Raw genomic sequence first — 24398 nt, 5'->3', positions numbered from 1 at the left:
ACACATAAAACATAATAGCATAAAAACTTTGTTCAAACAAATGTCATTCGTATTGTAAAGAGTGAGTCTGGACAGTGAAATTCATTGTCATCTGAAAGTAATCAAGCTTCAATGGGCTTGTATCATTTGAAAGTATGGGTATTTTATGTGTGTGGACATATCTGGTACAAATGGTGGAAAATGGTTAACCACCTTTTTTATAAAATCTACTTGTTAGAGAGTTTACAAGTTTGATCTACTGTATCAACTCTCTCATGCCTAATGTGGTATTCTGTTCTTCATTCCTTTAGCACAAAACTAGCTAAATTTTGAGCATCTGGAGAGTATATTTCAGTCAGATTTCATTTACTAAACAAGCATAGTGGGAGGCCATCAGACTCTGTCTACCTTTTCTCTCTCTTTTTCTAAATATAAACCTTCTTTCTCCTGAGCAAAATGCACTTACACACTGAGAGGGTTTTGAACTAACTGGAAAGAAAGAGAAAATGGGAGTAAGTCCAAAGAAAAGATTCAGGCAAGAGGAAGAGGGAAGAGGGAAAAAGCCTCATATTCATTTTCCCCTCTCTCAAATCCTATGTTTTTGTTGGAGGCTATAGTATTTGTATGATGTCAGACTAGCATAAACTATGTTTACTTAACACTTCCAGGAATATTCCGGATTTAATACAAGTTAGGCCTAATCGACAGCGTTTGTGGCATAATATTGATTACTACAAAAAAGTATTTCGACTTGTCTCTCCTTTTCTTAAAAACAAAAACAAATTTGAGTTACAGTGGAAGCAAATTGGGCCAATACGTAAATGTTAAACTACTCACTGTTATAAAAGTATAACCACAGGACGTAAACAACATGTGTATTAACATGATTTTAGTGTGATAAACTCACTTACCTTTTTTGTGTAAAGTTAAGCTTCACTTTACTGCTTTTAAAATGTCTGATGAAAATTGGCCCCATTCACTTCCATTGTAAGTGCCCCACTGTCAGGTTTTGGGAGTAATGGAATAAATGTAACAGGATTACGTATTTAAAATACAAAATATAAGTAACATTATTCCACTACAGTTACAATTTAAATCATTGTTAATTAGAATACAGTTACATTAAAAATATTTTGATTACTGAAGAGATTACTTTGCATTTATTGTCATTTGTTTCATTTAATATTTAGTCCTTTCAGATGGAAAACATTTATGCATATAAATGATGCAATCCAAAGTGCATTTGAACAGCGGTGAAACACTTTCTTATGATGTTTTACATTCATACGAGCTGACAGAGAAGTACGTTTGAAGTAAGTTTGGAGCAGAAGAAATAGAAATAAACCGAGTAAATTGTCAGCTTTATGCTAAGCTAAAATGCTATTTCTAGCCATTTTACATTCACACGTTACCAGACACAATCATATTTTGTTATCAAGAAAATTCTTGTTAGCTCATCATTTTTTCCAAGTAAGACCTTTGATATTATGAAAAAATGTATTCTTGATCATACTTTTTGTATTGTTTTCCCATAAAAATATCTTAAAATCCTTAAAACAAGATCAATTTGATTGATCTTGTTTTAGAAACAACACTGCATAAGATATTTCATACAATGTATTTTTAACACGTGGATTTTGTCTTACTGTACTGGCAGAATTTTTATAGTCAAAACAAGTGAAAAAATCTACCAGTGCTGAAGACGCAATCCAAAGTATTTAGAATAAGTTACTGACCTTGAGTAATCTAACGGAACACGTTACAAATGACATTTTACAGCATGTGTTCTGTAATATGTTGTGGAATACATTTCAAAAGTAACCCTCCCAACCCTGCTCACTGTAACCTCGATTTTTGCTTTTTTTAAAAGTCAAAATATTTTTGTGTGATAATCAGTGCTTCAAATGGAATATTCCAGTAATTTATTTCTTTACTGTGTCTGTATTCGGTTTCAGAAAATTGAGCCTAATAACATCTTTTGGAAATTTAAACTCTAGTTAGACAAAGTGTCTAGTACACCCACTAAAACTCATCACTTATGTCATGACTTTGTTGTTGCAGCTGGGATGTCCTTATGAGATTTGTTCAAATGTTCTGTGTGATTAATTTCATTCTTCTTGTTTTTTTACCGCTTAGGCTGCAAAAGCCCTGTCACCTCCACCATGGATGCTCTCCTACATTGCAGTGCAAACAGTCTCCAAATCCCAGGTAACATTTTGTTTAACATATAATTTGGGATTTAAAACTTCAATAATGACAAATTCCTAGGTGTATACTTATAAGCAACCTTGTTAAGTGTAATATTTCATTATGAGTTATAATGAGACCCAAGAGAGCAAAGAATCCAAAAGCAAGCTTTTGCTGGAAACAACATTTTTATTATCCATCCATCCATCCATCCATCTTCAACCGCTTATCCGAAGTCGGGTCGCGGGGGCAGCTGCTCCAGCAGGGGGCCCCAAACTTGCCTATCCCGAGCCACATTAACCAGCTCTGACTGGGGGACCCCGAGGCGTTCCCAGGCCAGTGTGGAGATGTAATCTCTCCACCTAATCCTGGGTCTTCCCCGAGGCCTCCTCCTAGCTGGACATGCCTGAAACACCTCCCTAGGGAGGCGGCCAGGGGGCATCCTTACCAGATGCCCAAACCACCTCAACTGACTCCTTTCGACGCAAAGGAGCAGCGGCTCTACTCCGAGCTCCTCATGGATGACTGAGCTCCTCACCCTATCTCTAAGGGAGAAGCCGCCACCCTTCTGAGGAAGCCCATTTCGGCCGCTTGTACTCGTGACCTAGTTCTTTCGGTCATGACCCAGCCTTCATGACCATAGGTGAGGGTAGGAACAGAAACTGACCGGTAGATTGAGAGCTTTGCCTTTCGGCTCAGCTCTCTTTTCGTGACAACGGTGCGATAGGGCGAGTGCAATACCGCCCCCGCTGCCTCGATTCTCCGGCCAACCTCCCGCTCCATTGTCCCCTCACTCGTGAACAAGACCCCAAGGTACTTGAACTCCTTCACTTGGGGCAATATCTCCTTCCCTAACATTTTGATTAGTTAAATAGAAATTGTCATCCATGCTTGAGCATTGGTGAGGAGGAATTTTGCTTTAATTCCTGTCTATTCCATCAACAATACTGGACAGGGGTGTGACCCTCTCTTATCTCCACACTGCAATCTTGAGAATATCTGTACACTTCGATAACATTCCTGTCATACTCTTGAGTGAATTCCATCCATGCTGGAGTTTGTTTGAAGACAGCCTTGCTGGAGAGGGTCACTACATGCCATGGTATTAATTTTGTCCTGGAAAATGTCATACCGTTTTACCCCAATAGGAATGAAGGAATTCTTGAAATTCTGCTCCTGAAATTCCTTGCAATTGTGACTACAGATATGAGACACCAATAATCAAGGTGTTAATGCCTTGTAGGACACATGATGACAGTGTTGAGTAGAACACTGAGTGGTCATATAATCTCTTATGGTTGTTAAAGATTTAAAACAGCCATCAGATGATGTGTAGGCCTGGAAAGAATTTTCCATATCTTCAGTGTTCAACGTAAGGGTGCTAAGAGAGGGCCGAGACCCCTAGCTCTAGTCATAGCCCCAAGTTATATATATATATAAGAGGATAAACACTATGCCTGGAAAAATTGGTATGAAATGGTCAGACAGCAGTGTTCTGCTGTATTCATTCTACTTTTATTAAGAATTATTCTTTACAGTGTTGTTATGGACACACAGTAGCTGTGTTAAGTGCGGTAACTTGTTTATTAGTTAAGTACTAGTTTAGCACTAGTTTAGTATAGCCAAAGCTGTTCTAGTAACATAATTACTCTGACAGTCGTATGGTGTTGACAGGCCATCAGATTGTAAATATGCCTTCACTGAAAATAAAGAAGAAAATGAGTTGCCATTTCCATTTTATTGTCTTTTTTGTGCTCCTTCCATTACTCTCTCTCTTTCATCCTGTCTTTTTCAGGTGAGGATAGATCAGCCTCCACATCTCAATCTGGTTCTCCCTCTCCTTCCAGAAATGAGTGCAGTATCACACCTCTCACTCCCTCCCCCTCTCTGGTAAGATTATCATAGAGATAAGCCCAGTGATACTGTTTCCTGGGGTCACTGAATCTCAATATTTCACTCGAGTTGCTTACAGTCTGAATTCAATGTTATGAGATAAAAAGAGCACGTGTCACAAAATAACACCAAAACGACTTATCTTTTTATAGTGTTGTGTTTGCATTTGCGAGCTGCTCTCATACAAACATATGGCTCGATTAATCCTGTGCGAATCCCAGAAAAGTGGCTCTTTTGATGAATCGCTCCAAACAAATTACTAACTTACGAGTTATCGCTTTGTATCAGGATTTGGCTCTAATGAGCAGGTTCATTTAATAAATCACTCCAAACGGCTCAGAAATTTTCGGTTTAGTATTACAAATACTTCACTGAATGAACTTGCTGAATCTGTCAGAGCAGTAAGTGAATCAACATCTGATTCACTGCACTCTGACTATAAATTAAGCAAGAACAGTTTTGTGGTTTGTGAAACTCAAATCAGTAACACATTTCACATATGATAATGTGTAGTTGAAGACACAGACTTGCAATACAGTAGATTGTAATAATAAAGAAAGTATTTCAATAATGTTTATTTAAAAAAAAAAAGTACCAAAACATTACATTTGGGGTTCAGATAAATCGATAAATGCCCAGACTGTCCTCAGATCTGGATTATATGACAAAATCAGATGCTTCAAACTTCAATAATGGTGAAAGAGGATGTGGTACCACAAGACGTGTACAATTATGCTTCTTTACTTAGCACTCAGCCAGATGGTTTAAAATAGAACTATCATTAGCCAATCCTCTAGTCAACATACACACTGCAATCTGTGGCAGGCCAAACATGTTTTGTTTTAAAGCCAACTTGCTCCTGTATTACTAAATGTGTGTAATTTCAGTACCACCAGCGTCACCAAATATAACAACAAAAATTATGACTGTTTTTAAAAGGTTTCCTGAACACTCCCCCAACCTTAATTTTGTCAGATAAACAGAAAGTCCTGCACCAAACTCATGCCATTGATTGAGCTGATCTTCACATGTCATACTGCTTAAACAAATACAGGAATGCTGAAAGCACCACATAGCACATTTCATTTGGGAATTCAACATACAAATGCTTACTTTAAAGGGATAGTTCACCCAAAAATGAAAATTCTCTAACCATTTATTCACCTTCTTGCCATCCCATATGTGTATGTCTTTCTTTCTTCTGTAGAACACAAGCAAATATTTTTAGAAGAATATCTCAGCTCTTTAGGTTCATACAATGCAATAATGGGTAGCAAAAAAAGTCAGCATAAAAGTAATCAATACGACTGGTTAAATCCAAATCTTCAGAAGTGATATGATAAGTGTGGATATGAAACAGATCAATAGGTGACACTTTGCAATAAGTACCAATCCATTAGTTTTTTAAGGAATAATTTACAACGGACCGGAGTATTATTGGATAATATTCCATACCTAGAGGTGGTAATACTGTCATGACACGCAGCGGAGGTTACACCTTGGGAGTGCATTATTTTCAATAATTCAACGGGCAGGAGTCAATTATTTCACTTATATCACGGTTACCACCTTAAGACCTCATTCAGGGTTTAATCTCAAGATATTTTCTGGTTTTCATCCCTAAAACGCTCTTGTGAGTGGAACTAATTTCTTCCGCCATGGATTCAGCATCTTGTTTTGATACAGCCTGAGCCTTCATTTCTAGTTCCAAAATGTCAGTTTAGAACTAGTAATGGAGAATTGCGCTGCTTTTACTGGAGTAACAAGGTAGTGTGTATGTGTGTGTGTGTCCGTGTCCGTATGTGAGAGAGCGACAGAGATGGGGTGGGGAAGCACGAGGGTTCTTTCCACAGATATTTCAGATAATATAGAAACTGTTGTATTGATCAAGTCATGGGGCCATCAGGCTTGTTGGTCGTGACTTGAGTCTCTATATGTGTGTGTTTATGTATTTTTGTCAGTGAGTGTAAGTGTGGGTGAGAGACGAGAGCGAAAGAGAGAGAGATTGAGAGTGCAAGGGTGCATTTCAACACAAATTGAAATAAATGTAGGATATTATAGACATTGTTTGTCGTACTTATCCAATGTACTTTGGCAGTGTCTTTGTTTTAATTGTTTATTTTGATGCGGTAGCCTGCACGCACTTTGAAATTAATGAAATTATTTGGGAAAATGATATGAAACCGTAATGTGGTCAAGACCTGGACCTACTTCATAGTCGTGCGTTTACCGGAAAATATTTGCACACCTTAGAACTGGGGTCCCCAAACTTTTTCTGCCAGGGCCAGGTAACTCTGCTATGTTTTCAAAGGGGGCCGGAGTGAGCCTACGATATTTTTTAAGAGGTTAATCTTCTGCTTTTATTACATGGATTCATTTTAAAATTTAAATCAATTCACAGAACATGATTTTAATATTGCTAACTTTGGGGCCTGGGTATCTCAGCGAGTATTGATGCTGACTACCACCCTTGGAGTTGCGAGATCGAATCCAGGGTGTGCTGAGTGACTCCAGCCAGGTCTCCTAAGTAACCAAATTGGCCCGGTTGCTCAGGACGGTTGAGTCACATTGGTTAACCTCCTCGCTTTTAGTGGTTCTCGCTCTCAGTATGGCACGTGGTAAGTAGTGCGTGGATCGCGGAGAGTAGCATGAGCTTCCCGTGCTGTGAGTCTCCGTGGTGTCATGCACAACAAGCCATGTGATAAGATGCGCAGATTGACTGTCTCAGAAGCGGAGCAACTGAGACTTGTCCTCCGCCAATTAGGCGAGTAACCATGCCACCACAAGGACCTACCAAGTAGTGGGAATTTGGAATTCCTAATTGGGAGAAAATATTTTTTTTAGAAAAAATATTGCTAACTTTATTGTATGTATACATTGCTTTACATATTGTTTAACATAAAGTTGTTTATCACTCTCTTTTATGGGTATTTTTGTATTAACGTGAAATGATTACACAAATAACTTTAACCTGAAAAGCTAAAAATATTTAAAGGAGACACTCCCCTTCGAGGTATTTGGTTGATGTAATACTCAAGGTCAGGGAAATGATCAAGAGATAAGAAAAAACAGAAAAGAGAAGGAAGGAGGAGTCAGTTACTCTCTGTACTAGGTGGAACATTTTGTAAAGACTTTGTAAAGCTTTTTTGGATTTCTGATTTATTTTCTGTCTGTCTCCCCTTTAATTCCTCTATCTGTAGAGGACTGAGGTGAGACCTTGTGTGGCTCATCCATTCTCTGTGGTGGTTGCTATAGATTTTGGGACTACCTCCAGTGGCTACGCCTTCAGTTTCACAGAAGATCCTGAAACCATTCACATGATGAGGTATTTATGATGTTAACACAACATCATACCTTACTTTGAAGTTATTTCATCCCCCTCTATGCAAACTCATATAAAGTTTTCTCTCCTTATTTCTACCAACAGACGATGGGAGGGTGGGGATCCTGGCGTAGCCAATCAAAAGAGTCCAACCTGTCTGCTGCTGACTCCTGACCTGCGGTTCCACAGTTTTGGCTTTGCAGCTCGAGACAGCTACCATGACCTTGATCCCGAGGAAGCCAGGCATTGGCTTTATTTTGACAAATTCAAAATGAAAATCCACAGCACCAGTGTAAATAGAGAACCCATTATGGCATTACTTTGTTTTGATTATTGAATGCTGAGTTTTACTTTTGGAATTATATTTTTGTTTGGAGAGAGTACCTGTTCAAATTATGGGGGTAAATTGCAGGCTAGAAAATTCAGATCTATACTTTCTGGTAGAAATGGTACATTAGGGCAGGGTATTATGTATGTCACATCTGTGAGCATTTCTACAGCAGATTATCTTGGTTTTCTTCAGGATCTCACAATGGAGACGGAGCTGGAGTCTGTGAATAGGAGAAGGGTTCGGGCCATTGAGGTTTTTGCTCATGCCTTGAGGTTCTTCAGGGAACATGCTTTAAAGGTAAACATGATATACTTTACACACAAAACAGAAGTAAAGAATTACAAAGACAGTCAAAGCTGAAGTGTGTAGCTTTTTATTTATGTTAAAGGGATAGTTCACCCAAAAATGAAAATTCTCTCATCATTTACTCACCCGCATGCCATCCCATATGTGTATGACTTTTAGAGGAATATCTCAGCTCTGTAGGTCTATACAATGCATGTTGATGGTGATCAGCATTTTCAAGCTCCAAAAAGCACAGATAATCATAATAAAAGTAATCTATTCGTCTCTAGTGGTTAAATGAATGTCTTATAAAGCGATATGATCGCTTTGGGTGAGAAACAGATCAATATCGAAGTCACTATAATTGTTGACTACCAGTTGCTGTCCAATAAGCATCCATGAGGGGATTCAATTGATGCTGCCTTTCGCATGTATTTAAACATGCTGGTATGTTCAAATGAAAGCAAACCAAAGAAGCTTGTGTAAAGCATTCTCTTGTAATCAAACCGAGCCACACTTCCAGTTTTAACTGCGCCAGTTCTCGCGTGAACATGCCAACACACTTACATTATGCGAGAGGCAGTGTGAACTGATTCCCCTCATGTTCATGCATTGGAGAGTGAACTGAAGTAAACAATTGTAGTGAAAAGGACTTAAACAGACCTTGTTCACACTAGCGCCATCTTTGATTTTTAATTCATCCAGGGATGAAATGAACATGAACCCCTCTGTGAAGTCTGGAACAGACAAACAAAGTGAAGATACAGTAGTGTGCTGTGGCTTTAGTCCAAACTCTTTTCCTTCACTCGAACAAGAACTCATGCACTCTCTGTGAGAAGTGGGGGTGGGGTGCTTGAGGTTCTGGCCCAGTCTTTAGTCGGTCTTGGCCAGAGCCAAAGCCTCTTCCTCCTGTTTCCTGGAGCCCCAAAGGCTTGTGGGAAAACACTTATATGAGCCATGCCCACAAAGTTCACCACAGACAGACTGTGACATATTAGAACTGCTCCAAGATTCAGCACCCAAGGACGACTTTCTGGAAAACATCCAGGGAAACCAGGACAGCATATTACAGCCCCTCTCACCAGACACGTTATCCCTCTCTCCAGCATCTCCACATCTGTGTTTCTCAGAGAAAATGGAAGAACTGGTGTATGCTGGAACCAAACTATCCCACTCTTTTGCTGCAAGCCCCCAGATATCAAGCAAAAAACGTCAGGCCCCTCAAGCACCTGCGGGCCCAGCTCGCCCTCCCCTCCTCCTGTGAGAGCTCTTCGACCTCTGCCACAACGCCAGGGCTCACACCCTCCTCCATCTGCTCGAGGTGAACCAAAAACAACTGATACCAGCTCTCAGTGATATGTGTTGGGTCCCTGCTATGATAACAGTAACTTTCTCAAATGTTTACAAAACAAGCGGGAACCCAGTGTGCCTGTATCAATCTCTATTGCTGTTCGATTACATCATAGAAAGTCTAAGGCCTTCAAAAGCCGTACAGCAAACCCATTTAATCTGGTGCCTATTACACGCCAAACTAAGATTGCTGTGGGGACAAAAACTGTTAAGTTAGCACTTTTAAACATCCGCTCACTTAAAAATAAATCACTTCTAGTCAATGACTTAATTATCACATACAACCTGGATTTTATGTTTCTATCTTTCGAATATCTGGGTAGTGTGTTAAAAGGTGCTCCACGCATTTTACTTATCATTATTTACAGGCCTCCAAAATACTCTCCAGCCTTCGCTGAGGACTTTACAGAACTGTTATCAACAATTACCTCAGAGTTTGACTGTTTTGCCATTGCTGGAGACTTTAACATTCACATAGATAATGCAGAAAACAATATGACAAAAGAAATCATAACTGTTTTAAAAACTTTTGATTTGACTCAGCATGTACATGGACCCACACACAATCATGGACACACTCTAGATTTACTTATCAGTAAGGGTCTAAAAATTTCATCGAATGTTATTAATGATGTAGCACTGTCTGATCATTTCTGTGTTTTCTTTGATATATTGATCTCTCCTGCCATTGAAGCTAGATCTGTGTCTGTCAAGAAGAGATGCTTAAATGAGAACACTAGTGTACTATTTATGAAGGCTATATCTTTAACACCAAGTATATCTGCTGACTCTGTTGATTTTCTCCTTGATTCTTTTAACTCAAAAGTTAAAAGTGTAATTGATGATATTGCTCCTGTGAAAGTCAGGAAGAAGTGTGGCAGACAAAAAGCGCCTTGGAGAAACTCAACAGCAGTGCAAAATATGAAAAGACAATGCAGAAAAGCAGAGCGCATGTGGCGGAAGACAAAACTTGTAGTCCATTATAACATTACAAAGACAGCATCCATGCTTTTAATATGGAACTAGGCAAAGCTAGACAGACTTTCTTCTCGAATATTATAAACAGCAACTTAAACAACACACGCACTCTTTTTGCGACTGTAGAGAGACTGACAAACCCCCAAGCCAGATTCCCAGTGAATTGCTCTCAGACAGCAAGTGCAATGAGTTTGCTTCTTTCTTCTCTGAAAAAATCAATAATATCAGAAAGGTGATCAGCACATCCTTGAGTTGTGCTGGGGTCAGACAAATCAAATCACAACCTGAGAAAGTAGTTACTATGTCTGATTTCAAAGAAATTGATGGCAAAATTTTGGAAGAAACCGTACAGCACCTTAAAACATCAACCTGCGCCCTTGATGCACTTCCCACATCTTTTTTCAAAAGTGTGTTCAACTGTTTAGAAGCAGATCTCCTAGAAGTGATAAACTCTTCACTTCTCTCTGGGAGTTTTCCAAACTCCCTGAAATCTGCAGTTGTCAAGCCCTTCTTGAAAAAGAGCAATCTGGATAAGACCATATTAAGCAACTATAGACCGATCTCAAATCTTCCTTTCATAGGCAAGATCATTGAAAAAGTTGTCTTCAATCAGCTGAACAAATTCTTGAACTCAAATGGATACTTTGACAATTTTCAATCTGGTTTCCGATCGCATCACAGCACAGAGACAGTGCTCATAAAGATAATAAACGATATTCGCTTAAATACTGATACAGGCAAATTATCAGTACTGGTACTACTCGACCTCAGTGCTGCATTTGACACTGTTGATCACAACATACTTCTTGACAGGCTGGAAAACTGGGTGGGGCTTTCTGGGATGGTCCTAAAATGGTTCAAGTCATACTTAGTAGGGAGAGGTTATTATGTGAGTATAGGAGACCATAAGTCTGAGTGGACGTCCATGACATGCGGAGTCCCTCAAGGCTCAATTCTTGCGCCACTCCTGTTCAACCTGTATATGCTCCCAATGAGCCAAATAATGAGAAAGAACCAAATTGCTTACCACAGCTATGCAGACGACACACAGATCTACTTAGCCCTATCACCTAACGATTACAGCCCCATTAACTCCCTGTGCCAATGCATTGATGAAGTTAACAGTTGGATGTGCCAAAACTTTCTTCAGTTAAACAAAGACAAAACTGAAGTCATTGTGTTTGGAAACAAAGATGACGTTCTCAAGGTGAATGCATACCTTGACGCTTAGGGGTCAAACAACTAAAAATCAAGTCAGGAATCTTGGTGTGTCTCTACAGTCAGACCTTAGTTTCAGTAGTCATGTCAAAGCAATAACTAAATCAGCATACTATCATCTGAAAAATATTACAAGAATTAGATGCTTTGTTTCCAGTCAAGACCTAGAGAAACTTGTGCATGCTTTCATCACCAGCAGGGTGGATTATTGTAATGGACTCCTCACTGGCCTTCCCAAAAGACCATAAGACAGTTGCAGCTCATACAGAACGCTGCTGCCAGGATTCTGAGCAGAACCAGAAAATATGAACATATCACACCAGTCCTCAGGTCTTTACACTGGCTCCCAGTTACATTTAGGATTGATTTTAAAGTATTATTACTGGTATATAAATCACTCAATGGGCTAGGACCTCAATATATTGCAGATATGCTCACTGAATATAAACCCAACAGATCACTCAGATCATTAGGATCACATCAGCTAGAAATACCAAGGGTTCACTCTAAGCAAGGAGAGTCTGCTTTTAGCTTTTATGCCAGCCGCAGCTGGAACCAGCTTCCAGAAGAGATCAGATGTGCTCCTACAGTAGTCACATTCAAATCCAGACTCAAAACACATCTGTTTAGCTGTGCATTTACTGAATGAGCACTGTGCCACTGTGTGTCCGACTGTTTGTACTGTATTTTATTCTAAACTGTTTCAATTATTCTTATTTTGTTATTCTTATTTTAATCTCTTCTATGTAAAGCACTTTGAATTACCATTGTGTATGAAATGTGCTATATAAATAAACTTGCCTTGCCTTGCCTTGCCTTGCCTTATATGGATATTTCTTCCAGACCACCTGCAATGCATCCTGAGGGTCATGGGTTCGGCATTTCACACACACAGTTAGGGACATTTCATTCTGATGGGACATTTTGGAGGACAAAATGTGCAAGAAATGCATGAAAGGATGTGAATAACTAATACACACATACAAATGTTATCTGTGGAATGCTGTGTAGATAAGGGCAGGAAAAGTAGAAAAGTTTGTGTGTGTTTTTCAGGAGGTGAAGGACCAGTCCTCCTCAGTGCTGGAGGGTAATGAAGTCCGATGGGTCATCACTGTTCCTGCAGTGTGGAGGCAGCCAGCCAAGCAGTTCATGCGAGAAGCTGCATATTTGGTAATGTAAAATAACTGACCTGAAATCAGTTTTCACTGCATAAACCAAAAATGACAGCACAGTTTGATAAACTGCTTAACAAAACTCATTAGCACAGAGATTGCAAACATAATAAACCTGAACTCTACTCTTAAACACACACATGCTCATGTCTGTCTATCTATCTATCTATCTATCTATCTATCTATCTATCTATCTATCTATCTATCTATCTATCTATCTATCTATCTATCTATCTATCTATCTATCTATCTATCTATCTATTTATCTTTCTTTCTTTCTTTCTTTCTTTCTTTTATGCAGTTCACATATACATACACAAATGTGCTCCCCTATAGTGGATGTAATGGCCTGCAGCCTCCTAGTGCAGTTCAGGAAATGTGAGTCTATGAAAAGGAATGTAAAAATCTAGTCAATGTTTATATGTAGATAGTGTGCCAAAGAAGTGACTATAACCTGATATTCATAATAAATATCAGCACGCCAGCAATGGTAAGAGAGAAGTAGACTATTTTATTTTAATTCAATTCTGCACCTGCATTCCAATCTACATATTGATGAAATCCTTCCTCATGATCACACAGTGTGTTTTCATGAGCTGAATGGGAGGCTAAACAAAAAGTTAAAATGTGACGAGACTGCAGTATACCCAAACACGAGCCGGAAGCTCTTCACTTTCGGTTAATCTCACAAGTATATGCGCCCACTTTGCTTCCGTCAGACTGTGCAGATGACAGTCTACTGTATTACACGTTAAAAAAAAATATTTTTGTTTTTAGAACAACACGTGAAGTAATGAGAAAAACACCACAATTAATCCATGAGATTTCCAAACCAGTATACAGGGACACCCTCCTTAAACCATAGTCACACTCAAAATGACATGAAACAATTAAAAGAGAAACTATTAGCCCACATCATGGAGTTCAAAAATATGAGTCTATTCAAAATATAAATTAAACCTGGAAATAAAGTTTTAGGATTTTGCAGGTGTGATTCACCAAAAAGGGCTGCATAGTTGATCAGCTTGTGATGCGTGAATGGCTTACATGTGCAGCGCAAGTCTAGTCACACTTTAATAATATTTAGCCTCCCATTCAGCTGTTGAAAACATGCTGCGTAATCATGAGGTAGAATTACATCAGCCAATGACCAGGAAAATTAAAAATGTCACTCAATGTCAAAAAGGTTGCCGACCCCTGCCATAGACTATTTTGGCAAATAAAGATGCATTTGACAGTTTTAATCCTCCCTATGAGCACTACAAACACTAAAAAACTCCGCTTTAGCAATCAAACATGGAACCTTAAGCAAAATAATAATAATAATTAAACCATAAATTATTTTGTAATAAAAACAATCCTCCATTTGAGCAATGAAAAAAGAAATCAACCATAGCAATTGACAATAGAAAACATAGATTATTTTGTCACACAAAGACATATTGAACAATGTTTATCTTTCCTATGAACACTATGAACATTGGAACTTTAGCAACTGACCATAAAAACGAGCGAAACACTCAAAAATTAACTCTAGATCATTTTAGCTTACATTATGGCATCCATTTTAGTACATGGCATACAACAATCCACACAAGGATGAAACATGAATATTCAGGATTGAGAAAACCAAATGAATGAACAAGTTTAAGAATCACTCAATGAAAAACCACACTTGATTGACCACTAATCTCAATATAACCACCAGAATTGTGTGTTCTGGTGGTTATGGTCCTAAATCCACAAACCAAGTACATAAGAGAATATGTTCTTTCAGTTGGATCACCACCAACCGCAGTCTGCTCAGACTCTAAAACTACTGAAAAACAATTTTTTTGACCCAGACCGTGCAGTCTACCAACTCTCTAGATTAAAAACCAGGTCACAACTGTATTTGTTCTAGTAGCCCCACATTTCACTACCTCTCTAACTAGAGGTAAGGCAGGTTGAGGTTAAGTTCCTCTTTGCAATGTCACAGAGGTTAAACTATGTAAGAGACCAGCACACAAACACAGGAAACCACGCCTGTCCCAGCCAAGTAAGAAAGGGGGAATGAGGCAGTCCCCCACCATCTCCCTCCATAACTCTATCAGACCATCTCAGGCAGCTTACAGTTACTTTCCACAATGTCCTGAAACATTTTGTCCTGTTACTTTGGTTTCCTTGGTGCTTTAAACCAGTTGTGCCTATTGTACAGTGTACATGCTGTTTATATTTTGATGTGGTGTAACATTGTGCTCAAAACTATATGTTTACATTCGTGAAAAACGTGAAAACCGTGAGTGGTGCTTTCCCCTACAAAAGTCATTATGTAGGGTGATGCAGGTGGGTTTGAGGGTGTTGCTAAGTGGTTGCTAAGGTGTTCTTATTGTTTTAAGTGTGTTACTATTCAGTTGCTAGGGTGTTAGATTACTGGCCCAAGTCAAAAGAGCCCACCCCCAAGTGATTTTGATATTCTGATCCCTACATGCCTTGGGTCTTAGGTTTTTTGTTTTGTTGTAAGCCTGGTTGCTAAGAAAATAAATAGAACACTTATCTCAATTTGTTGTATTATTTATGTCTGTAGCACCAAAGTTGAATACTTTAGGTTAGGGCCGGCACTAAAATTTATGGAGACCGGTCCGGGACAACATTTTTATATTTGGGCCCCCTCTCCCAAGGGTCCAATGTGTAGGTTATACCATAGAGGAGCTTCGAAAACACCCTTGAACCCCCATGATTAATGCCCAAACTGTTTCTCTATTTCTCTGACCTGTAGGCAGGTCTAGTCACTTCAGAGTGTCCTGAACAGCTCCTCATAGCTCTTGAACCAGAGGCGGCCTCCATCTACTGCAGGAAGCTTCGTTTACACCAGGTCATTGATCTCAGCCAAAAACCAATGACCAATGGCCTAGATGTGGATGGGTCCCGCCCCTTCGATTCCAGTTTCAGGCAAGGTAAGAAAACAAAAAACATGAACCAAAAAAGTTATGTTTTCTCAAACCTATTAGCATTATACAAGATCACTCATTTACATTTGGCAGACACTTTTATCCAAAGCGACTTACAGTGCAATTATTACAGGGACAATCCCCCCGGAGCAACCTGAAGTTAAGTGCCTTGCTCAAGGACACAATGGTGGTGGCCGTGGGGTTCGAACCAGCGACCTTCTGATTAACAGCCCTGTGCTTTAGCCACTACGCCACCACCACTCACTCACAGATTGATCCTAGGAATGAGCCTAAATGTCCTGCCTTGAGTGTGTCACATTTCTCAGTGAACATTAAATGGCAACCATGTTGGGGGGGGCCTGGGTAGCTAAGCGAAGACACTGACTACCACCCCTGGAGTCGTGTATTCGAATTCAGGGTGTGCTGAGTGACTCCAGCCAGGTCTCCTAAGCAACCAAATTGGCCCGGTTGCTAGGGAGGATAGAGTCACATGGGGTAACCTCCTCATGGTAGCTATAATGTGGTTCTTGCTCTCGGTGGAGCGCATGGTGAGTTGTGCATGGGTGCCGCAGAGAATTACGTGAAGCATCTACATGCGCCCCACCATCTCTGCGGTAACACTCTCAACAAGCCAAGTGATAAGATGCACAGATTTATGGCCTCAGATGCTAAGGCAACTGAGATTTGTCCTCCACCACCTGGATTCAGGCGAGTCACTATGCTACCATGAGGACTTGGAGAGCATTGGGAATTGGACATTCCAAATTGGGGAGAAAACAAAAAACAAAGAATGGCAACCATGTTTAAAGCATGGTGAATAAAGGATAGACTTTCATGCCTTGAAATTGGAGTGCTGTTTTTGTTTTGTGTGGGTATCTGTGGATTTATGTGCAGATGGTTAGATCAGGCTCGGTTTGAGCTTTGAGAAACAGAACCAAGGGGTTTTTTAGCGAGGACGAAAGCATGTGGTTTTGGTAAGACAGAAAGAGAGAGATAACATTTGTTGAAAGTTAGGGCGTCCCCTGAGTTCAAAAAGCTGAGAAACCCTTTTTAAAGGATTGACAGTGTGTTTGCTATTGATGCTTAACAAAGGATTAAATGTGGCTCTCTTTCAAACACTCTCGCTTCACATTTATACAACTAAAATAGGAGGTCTATAGGTGCTCATTATTCATTCTCATTTTTCACTCAAACAAAATACACTTCCTCACACTCTTACACACATTTCACATTATAATTGAAACAAGGTGCTGGTGAACCATGATCTCACCCTCCTTTGGACTGTTTACACTAGTTTCCCTGGATGATTTCTTTCTTTCTTTTCTTTCTTTCTTTCTTTCTTTCTTTCTTTCATATTTGATTACTTTTTCTGTTCTCTTTTATATTTGCTTGCTTATTTATATATATTGTTTATGTTTTTGTTTGTTTTCTTTTTCATTTTCTGCTTTCTTTTAGATTTGGTTGCTTTTATGTTTTTGTGTCTTTCTTTAAAATGTATTTTATATTTGCTTGCTTTTTCTGGTTTCTTTCTTTCCATATTTGTTTGTGTTTTTCTGCTTTTGTTTAGTTCTTTTGTTTCTATATTTTTCATTCTATATATTTGTTTGCGATTTTCTGCTTTTGTTTTGTGTTTTGTTTGGTTTCTTTCATATTTGTTTGCTCATTTTGATTTTCTGTCTTTTACATGTTTGCTTTTTTCTGTTTTTGTTCGCTTTCTAATTATTTTTCTTTTTGACTTTTTTCTGTTTTTGTTTGTTTTTCTTTCTTACTCTTTATTTACATCCTTCTCTTTTTATATTTGTTTTATTTATATGTTTTATTTTGTTATTTTTTGGTTCTTGTTTGTTTGTTGTTAGCAGGCAAAACATGTTTGACAATCGGACAATGTTTGCAGGAATGCAGGTTTGTGTACGCACAGAAACAGAGCAGCATACATACTGTACATCGAGTCATTTTTGTCTGTCCTCTCATCTATATTAAGACCATGGAGACATTCTTCATCACAGTGTCTATTCATCAAATCACATGGGATTGAAAGTAATTAAAGGGTAAAATCAGTGTTTTTTCTTTTTTCCTATACTCGTTGTATTTGCTCTCTGTTTCTCATAGCGCAGTGGGTTCCAGACTGTCCCTAATGCACAGTATAAGTTTCTCCTTTCTTAGTGTTTGTTGCAAGCGGTGGGAATTTACAGCAGCATGTTTGCATCTGACCAAAACCTCTGTTCAGACAGACTGTACCAAAAAGGAATGTTTTAAGTGTAATCCAGACAATTAAATAGTGTTCCTTGGGAAATATGACATCCAGTATAACCGTAGTAACCCCAAAAATTAAAGCAGAGATCATTCTTAGTCTAACAGATCATCATTCACTAAAATCCACCCTCTATAAAACTACAGCCATGTAACAAGATTGTTTTATTAGGTTTAAGTACAAGACTTAAAGTAAAGCATGCCTGCATCCAGAAGATCATGTTTTACAAACACAGGCTTAAGTTCATTTAATCAGGGTATGTTTAGAAACTTCTTTGTTATTGTTCCAGGTATCTGCAATTATTCCCTCCCCCTCTTTTAGTAGTAGTGATTGTCAGATTTAAGGGATTCAATATGTATGTTTTAGCCCGTGAGCAGCTCCGCAGAGCCAGGCATAGCAGGACCTTTCTGGTGGAGGGTGGTACTGGAGAACTGTGGTCAGAGATGCAGACAGGTAAGAGATGGAATCACACGTTTACATGGCTAAATGAGGACATATTCACTATTGTATTATATACAGAAAAATGGAATTCCCACAAACTAACCCTAAAAAACCTAATCATATCCCTAAAACTTTTCTTTCCATTTGCAAAACATTATTTACTTTACTTATCTATCATTTTTACACTTGAGGATATCCTCAAAGGACGTTTGGCCAAAGTTTACAAAGTTGCAAGCCAAATGCAGAGCAGTGTAAAACTGAAAGATCAAATGACAATTGTGATTTTGTGATATTAATATAAGTAACCACACACAGAGACCAACAAACAATATTACAAGATTTTAAACATGCAAGACAAAGCCAAAAATCCTAATCAAATCATTACCATCATGTCCAACCACCCAAACAAACTCATTTGCAGTGTGTTATAATACTTGCCTTTTATTGTCTCAGTAAGGTAAACGCTTCAAGGCATATGCTTGAACCACGATTTCCTGCTGCCTCTCTCTCTTATTCCTTTTGTGCATATTAGTGAATATATGACTCTAATTGCTGTGCTGTGCTTGCATGACGTGCAAGAGACTCTCATTATGGAGCAATCACTAGTATATTATCATCACTGGCTGCAAAGGCTGAGTGCATGGCTACAGCATGTGTGCGTGCAGTGCACACTGCATGACGACAAGGTGCAGGGTCAAAATAATCAGATCTTTTGCTCCAGATGTTTCCGAGAGAGAGAGAGAGCGAGAGAGAGAGAAAAGAGAGAGAGAGAGAGAACAGATACAGATCTCCTCTCTCAAAGTATTGCGGTTCTTAATGATAGTTCACCCAAAATGTAAAATTCTGTTATCATTTACTCACCATTATGTTGTTACAAACTCTAATGACTTTCTTCTATGAAACACAAAAGGGGACGCTAAGCATAATGTTAGGGACTGACAGCCTCAGTCACTTTCATTGCATCTTTTTTCCATACAATAAAAGTGAATGGTGATTGGGACACATGTGCAAATACATATACACACACAAAGAGGAGGACATTTCCTGTGAAACTGAAATATTCCACCACAGTAAACAAACAAGACATACTTTCCTCTCCAAAGTCATTTAGTAATGTCAGTCCTGCCAAGCTAAGCCACTCTTATCTCAAAATGGACTGTAAATGTCTTAGGGCTGTTTGGTAAAACTAATCTTCCTGACCAAATTCAGAGAGAGAGGGATGAGGGTGTTATTTAAACAAGTTCCATTGTTTTAAAAATCTTGTTTCAATTAACTAGAAAATAACAAGAGACCATCTAAGGTAAAGATTAAACAACTGTGCATTTGTTCTTAAAGGTGATCGGTACATTGTGGCAGACTGTGGTGGTGGGACAGTGGATCTGACTGTGCATCAGATTGAGCAGCCGCAGGGCACTCTAAAGGAGCTTTACAAAGCCTCAGGTGAGTTGAAAGCCAAAGCTAACTCAACTTCATCACACTTACAACCCAACTGACCTTTGGCCTCACAGATCTTCTTCAGAAATGTAGTCAAATGAAAGAGCATGATTGAAGTGAACAATCATGATTGACTAGTTTCACTTCCAATTATTGGTGACCAGAGCCGTAACTTTTTTTTTATGCATTTGGCAGACACTTTTATCCAAAGTGACTTACAGTGCACTTATTACAGGGACAATCCCCCCAGAGCAACTTGGATTAAGTGTCTTGATCAAGGACACAATGGTGGTGGCTGTGGGGATCAAACCATCAACCTTCTGATTACCAGTTATGTGCTTTAGTCCACTACGCCACCACCACTCCAGATATTGATGGAGACATGTCCTCCACAATATTCAGAATAGTGGTCGATTAACATGGGGTTTACAATGACCGATTCTTAACATTTACATTTAGTCCCCCTAATCTTACAAATTTGGCTACATCCTTGGTGGTGACCATGATTTTGCCATGTAGATTGTGTTCCTGATCCCAATCTTTTATTGGTCCTGGAACAACATTCCAATAAACCAATGATATTTTAGGGGAAGATGTAAATGTTATTCTTAAAATAGGAGAAACTACAGGAACTACATTTTGGGGTTGGGTTTAAGGGTAGGCTTAAGGTTCATCTTTAAAATAAAGGTGCCATGAAGGACCAAAAAGGAACTGCCATAGAAGAACACTCTCCATTACCGTACACGTTGATTTCTTTTTTTTAAATAAATACAATAAAAAAAATAAAAAAAACAGTGACAATAAGAAACTGAAAACGTCAGTTTCAAACTTAAACAGGTCTGCAGTTCCCAAAAGCATCGCAAGCTTAAGTTAATCATAGAGACTACTGGCACCAATGGTTTCTACGATCTAACCTTATGATGCTTTTGGGAAACATGGCCCAGATAAGTGTGGATGTAGCCTTGGTGCCATAAAGAACCTTACTGCAAAGAACTCTTCCCAAAAGTTCAGTTCAATAAATTAAAAAAATCATATTTATTTACTTAAATATTTATATATTTAATCAAATGTTATGCAAATAAAACCAAATTGTATCTGTGCTAATAAAACTGTCAAACAGCTATTATGCCAGTGGTGGCTCAGGGGTTAAGGCTCTGGGTTACTGACTGAAAGGTTGGGGGTTCAAGCCCCAGCACCACCAAGATACCACTGTTGGGCCCTTGAGCAAGGTCCTTGACCCTATCTGCTTCAGGGGCGCTGTTTCATGGCTGACCCTGCGCTCTGACCCCAGCTTAGTTGGGATATGCGAAAACAACTGCATTTTATTGGCTCTGTACCTGTATTCTGCACAATGACAATAAAGTTTAATCTTTTTTTTATAATAAACTTATATTTCATCTCCTTAGTTAAATCCTTGGTATCAACTCACTCATCAGTTCTCTGCTTATGGGCATGTTCTTGACACTGTTCTCCATTCATTAACTCAAGAACTGCTCAGACCAGTTGAGACTGATTATGCGAACGAATCATTCATTCCAGTTCACAAAGTTTTGATTGCCTTTATTTGTGTTGACTTGAACCATTTTAACCCTTTGACTGAAACCGTTTCAAAAGAACCTTTTGTGCAATTGGGAAGATTTCATGGTCCTTCATGAAACCATTCATTCCAACAAAGAACAATTTATGAACCTTTATTTTTAGGGATGCAGGGTTGGGGTTTGAAATAACATTTTTATCAACCTATTAATTCCCTCTAATTTTAGGGGTAGTTAATGGTTAATGTTGGGATTAGGAACATAGGGTAAGGACAATGTTTGTTCGACAGTAATGCTCTTCCAGGACCAACACAAGATCCAGGAGTATGCCCCAATTGGCAAAATCATGGTCACAGGTTTAATTTTGGAGCAGAGGCAAACTGAAGTGTAAATAGAATGGAATGTATTCTAAGCCTGCTTAAAGATAAGCAAGTATACATGTTTATCTCATTCAGGGGGTCCATATGGAGCAGTTGGCGTGGATCTTGCCTTTGAGGCTATGCTATGCCAGATCTTTGGAGCAGACTTCATTGAGACTTTTAAAGCAAAACGTCCAGCAGCTTGGGTGGACCTAACCATTGCATTTGAAGCCCGCAAACGCACGGCGGCTCCTGGCCGTGCCAACTCCTTAAACATCTCACTGCCCTTCTCCTTCATTGACTTCTACAAGCAACACAGAGGGCAGAGTGTGGAGACTGCCTTGCGCAAGAGCAAGTATGGCTGATTTTTTTGGATGATTCTAAAAGATGTCTTTAAAAGCATGAGTATACGTCTTTGTATAATAACTTTGTATTATCTCTCTGTCAGCATGAACTTCATAAAATGGTCATCTCAAGGAATGCTGAAACTCTCAGCAGAGGCAATGAATGAGCTCTTTCAGCCCACCATCAACAATATTATCACACATATTGGTAAGACGCATATCTTCTCTAACATAAATACAAAGCCAGGGATTGTTTGATGGTTCTCTGATGTCAGTTTTTCTTACTACCAGAGAAACTGATGCAGAAGGAAGATGTAAAAGGTGTTCGTTTCCTCTTCCTTGTCGGTGGATTCGCAGAGTCGCCCATGCTCCAGCGAGCTGCCCAGAATGCTTTAGGGCGGAACTGCCGCATCATAATTCCACACGATGTAGGTCTTACCATCCTGAAGGGTGCAGTCTTGTTCGGTCTTGACCCCACTGTAGTCCGTGTACGCCGTTGTCCGTTAACCTATGGTGTTGGGGTTTTGAACCGCTTTGTGGAAGGTCGGCACCCTCGTGATAAGCTGCTCATTAAAGATGGGCGAGAGTGGTGCACTGACATCCTTGACCGCTTTGTAAGTGTTGATCAGTCGGTGGCTTTGGGTGAGGTGGTGAGGAGGAGCTACACTCCAGCAAGAGTGGGACAAAGGAAGATTATCATCAACATCTACTGCAGCGACACAGATGACATTACCTACATTACCGACTCTGGTGTGAGGAAGTGTGGTGCCATTACCTTAGACCTGCTAGAGTCAGGGGCAGTAGCAGATAGTGCTGGTAATAATGGGAAAGGCTCAGTATTTGAACGCAGGGAGATTCGCACTGCCATGCAGTTTGGAGACACTGAGATCAAAGTAACAGCTGTTGATGTGGCGACTGGACAACTTGTACAGGCGTCAATTGACTTCCTGTCCAATTGAACCTGCAGTTTTTGAACTGAAATGTGTATGGATATTTAATGCCAACAGATCTTGTCAATGGATATCTTAATAGTATCTTTAAGTTGAGCATCTGAATTAATAACCCAAGGATTGCAATTGTTAAAACTGGAGGACTGATACATAAGATGGAAAATAACTGGGATTCCTTATTCCCATCATTATTGTGCTAGGCACCAGCTTGCTCCATGAGGGTGTCTCTGTATTTAGTGTACTGTAGGTTGCATTGGATAAGAATCTAAATTACTAGCTATGAAAATCCCAATTGTGACATCCATACATGTGTATAGTTTATATATGATGTAAACCCTGAAGAAATATTCAAAGTTATTTTCAGACAAACATCTCTACTGTATCTATGGCATGCTGTCAACTACCATAGACATTCAATTCATTTGGATTCATCCCTCAGTGTGAAAGAATGGGAAATGTGTTTACATGCACTTGTAATGGATGTTTAGCAGTCAGGCAAACACCACAAATTATATATAAATCAAAATATGCTATAATTTTAAATATGCTACTAAATTTAAAAAGCATTACTGAACACTTCCATGTGTTTGCAATGGTGTCATTGAACCACTTACTAATTTTGCAAAGCTATATCTAATCTTTTACCTCATGTCATGATTTCCCTAGGTCAGGGGTCGGCAACCTAGAGTGCCAATGAAGTAATCACTGGCACACTAGTGTAATCCTTCGTCTTGATCATGCAGTGTGTTTTCATGAGCTGAATGGGAGGCTAAACAAAACTTAAAATGTGACAAGACTGCAGTATACCCAACAGACTCATGCAGCGCGTGCAAGCCATTCATTGCTCACAATTCGGCAGCGCTTCACTTTGTGTTAATCGCGCAAGTAAACGCGCCCGCTTTGCTTCGGTCAGGCTGTGTGGATGAAAGCCTACATTCAGCGTTTCATTTGTTTCTTTTTGGTTTCAGAACAACACGTGATGTAATGAGGAAAACACCACTATTAATCCTTGAGATTTCCAATCCAGTATACAGGCACATCCCCCTTAAATCAGTCACACAAAATTATATGAATCGATTAAAAGAGAAAACAATATTAAGTATTTGCCCCAAACCGGATTTCTTCTGTTTTTGTGTATATCTTGTGTTATTGTTTCAAACATTCAAACTAAATCCATCATAAAACAAAGGCAATCTGAGTAAACACATACAGTTTTTAAAATGATAATGTTATATATTAAAGCTAAAACGTTATCCAATACCAACTGTGCATGTGTGGGGCAAATTCTTTTTCCCTTAGTTACTAAATCCCCAAATCTATGAAACTGCATTCATCATGGGGTTCAGCTAGATTAGAATCACCCAGGCCTGATTACTGCCAGCCCTGTTCAATCAAATCAACACATAAATCGAACTTTTTCAGTAGCATGAAGTTGGCTA

General features: G+C 39.1%; 1 protein-coding gene across 2 annotated transcripts in view; it reads left to right on the top strand.

The window, feature by feature from the left end:
* Nucleotides 1-23528, top strand: part of LOC127647662 (heat shock 70 kDa protein 12B-like) — a 32602-nt gene extending 9074 nt beyond the window's left edge. For both annotated transcript variants that reach the window (XM_052132063.1, XM_052132070.1), the window contains exons 2-13: nt 2116-2187; nt 3962-4056; nt 7260-7384; nt 7487-7673; nt 7905-8009; nt 12597-12713; nt 15474-15651; nt 18263-18349; nt 19673-19777; nt 21762-22020; nt 22114-22217; nt 22301-23528. In XM_052132063.1, coding sequence (XP_051988023.1) covers nt 2116-2187; nt 3962-4056; nt 7260-7384; nt 7487-7673; nt 7905-8009; nt 12597-12713; nt 15474-15651; nt 18263-18349; nt 19673-19777; nt 21762-22020; nt 22114-22217; nt 22301-22968 — 2102 coding nt within the window. In that variant the 3' untranslated portion in view covers nt 22969-23528. The remainder of the gene's footprint in view (nt 1-2115; nt 2188-3961; nt 4057-7259; nt 7385-7486; nt 7674-7904; nt 8010-12596; nt 12714-15473; nt 15652-18262; nt 18350-19672; nt 19778-21761; nt 22021-22113; nt 22218-22300) is intronic.
* The last annotated feature ends 870 nt before the right edge of the window (nt 23529-24398 follow it).

Source organism: Xyrauchen texanus, chromosome 1 (assembly GCF_025860055.1).
Source record: "Xyrauchen texanus isolate HMW12.3.18 chromosome 1, RBS_HiC_50CHRs, whole genome shotgun sequence".
Lineage (NCBI taxonomy): Eukaryota > Metazoa > Chordata > Actinopteri > Cypriniformes > Catostomidae > Xyrauchen > Xyrauchen texanus.
The sequence above is the reverse complement of the archived record's forward strand: the minus strand, read 5'-3'. Positions and strand labels throughout refer to the sequence as shown.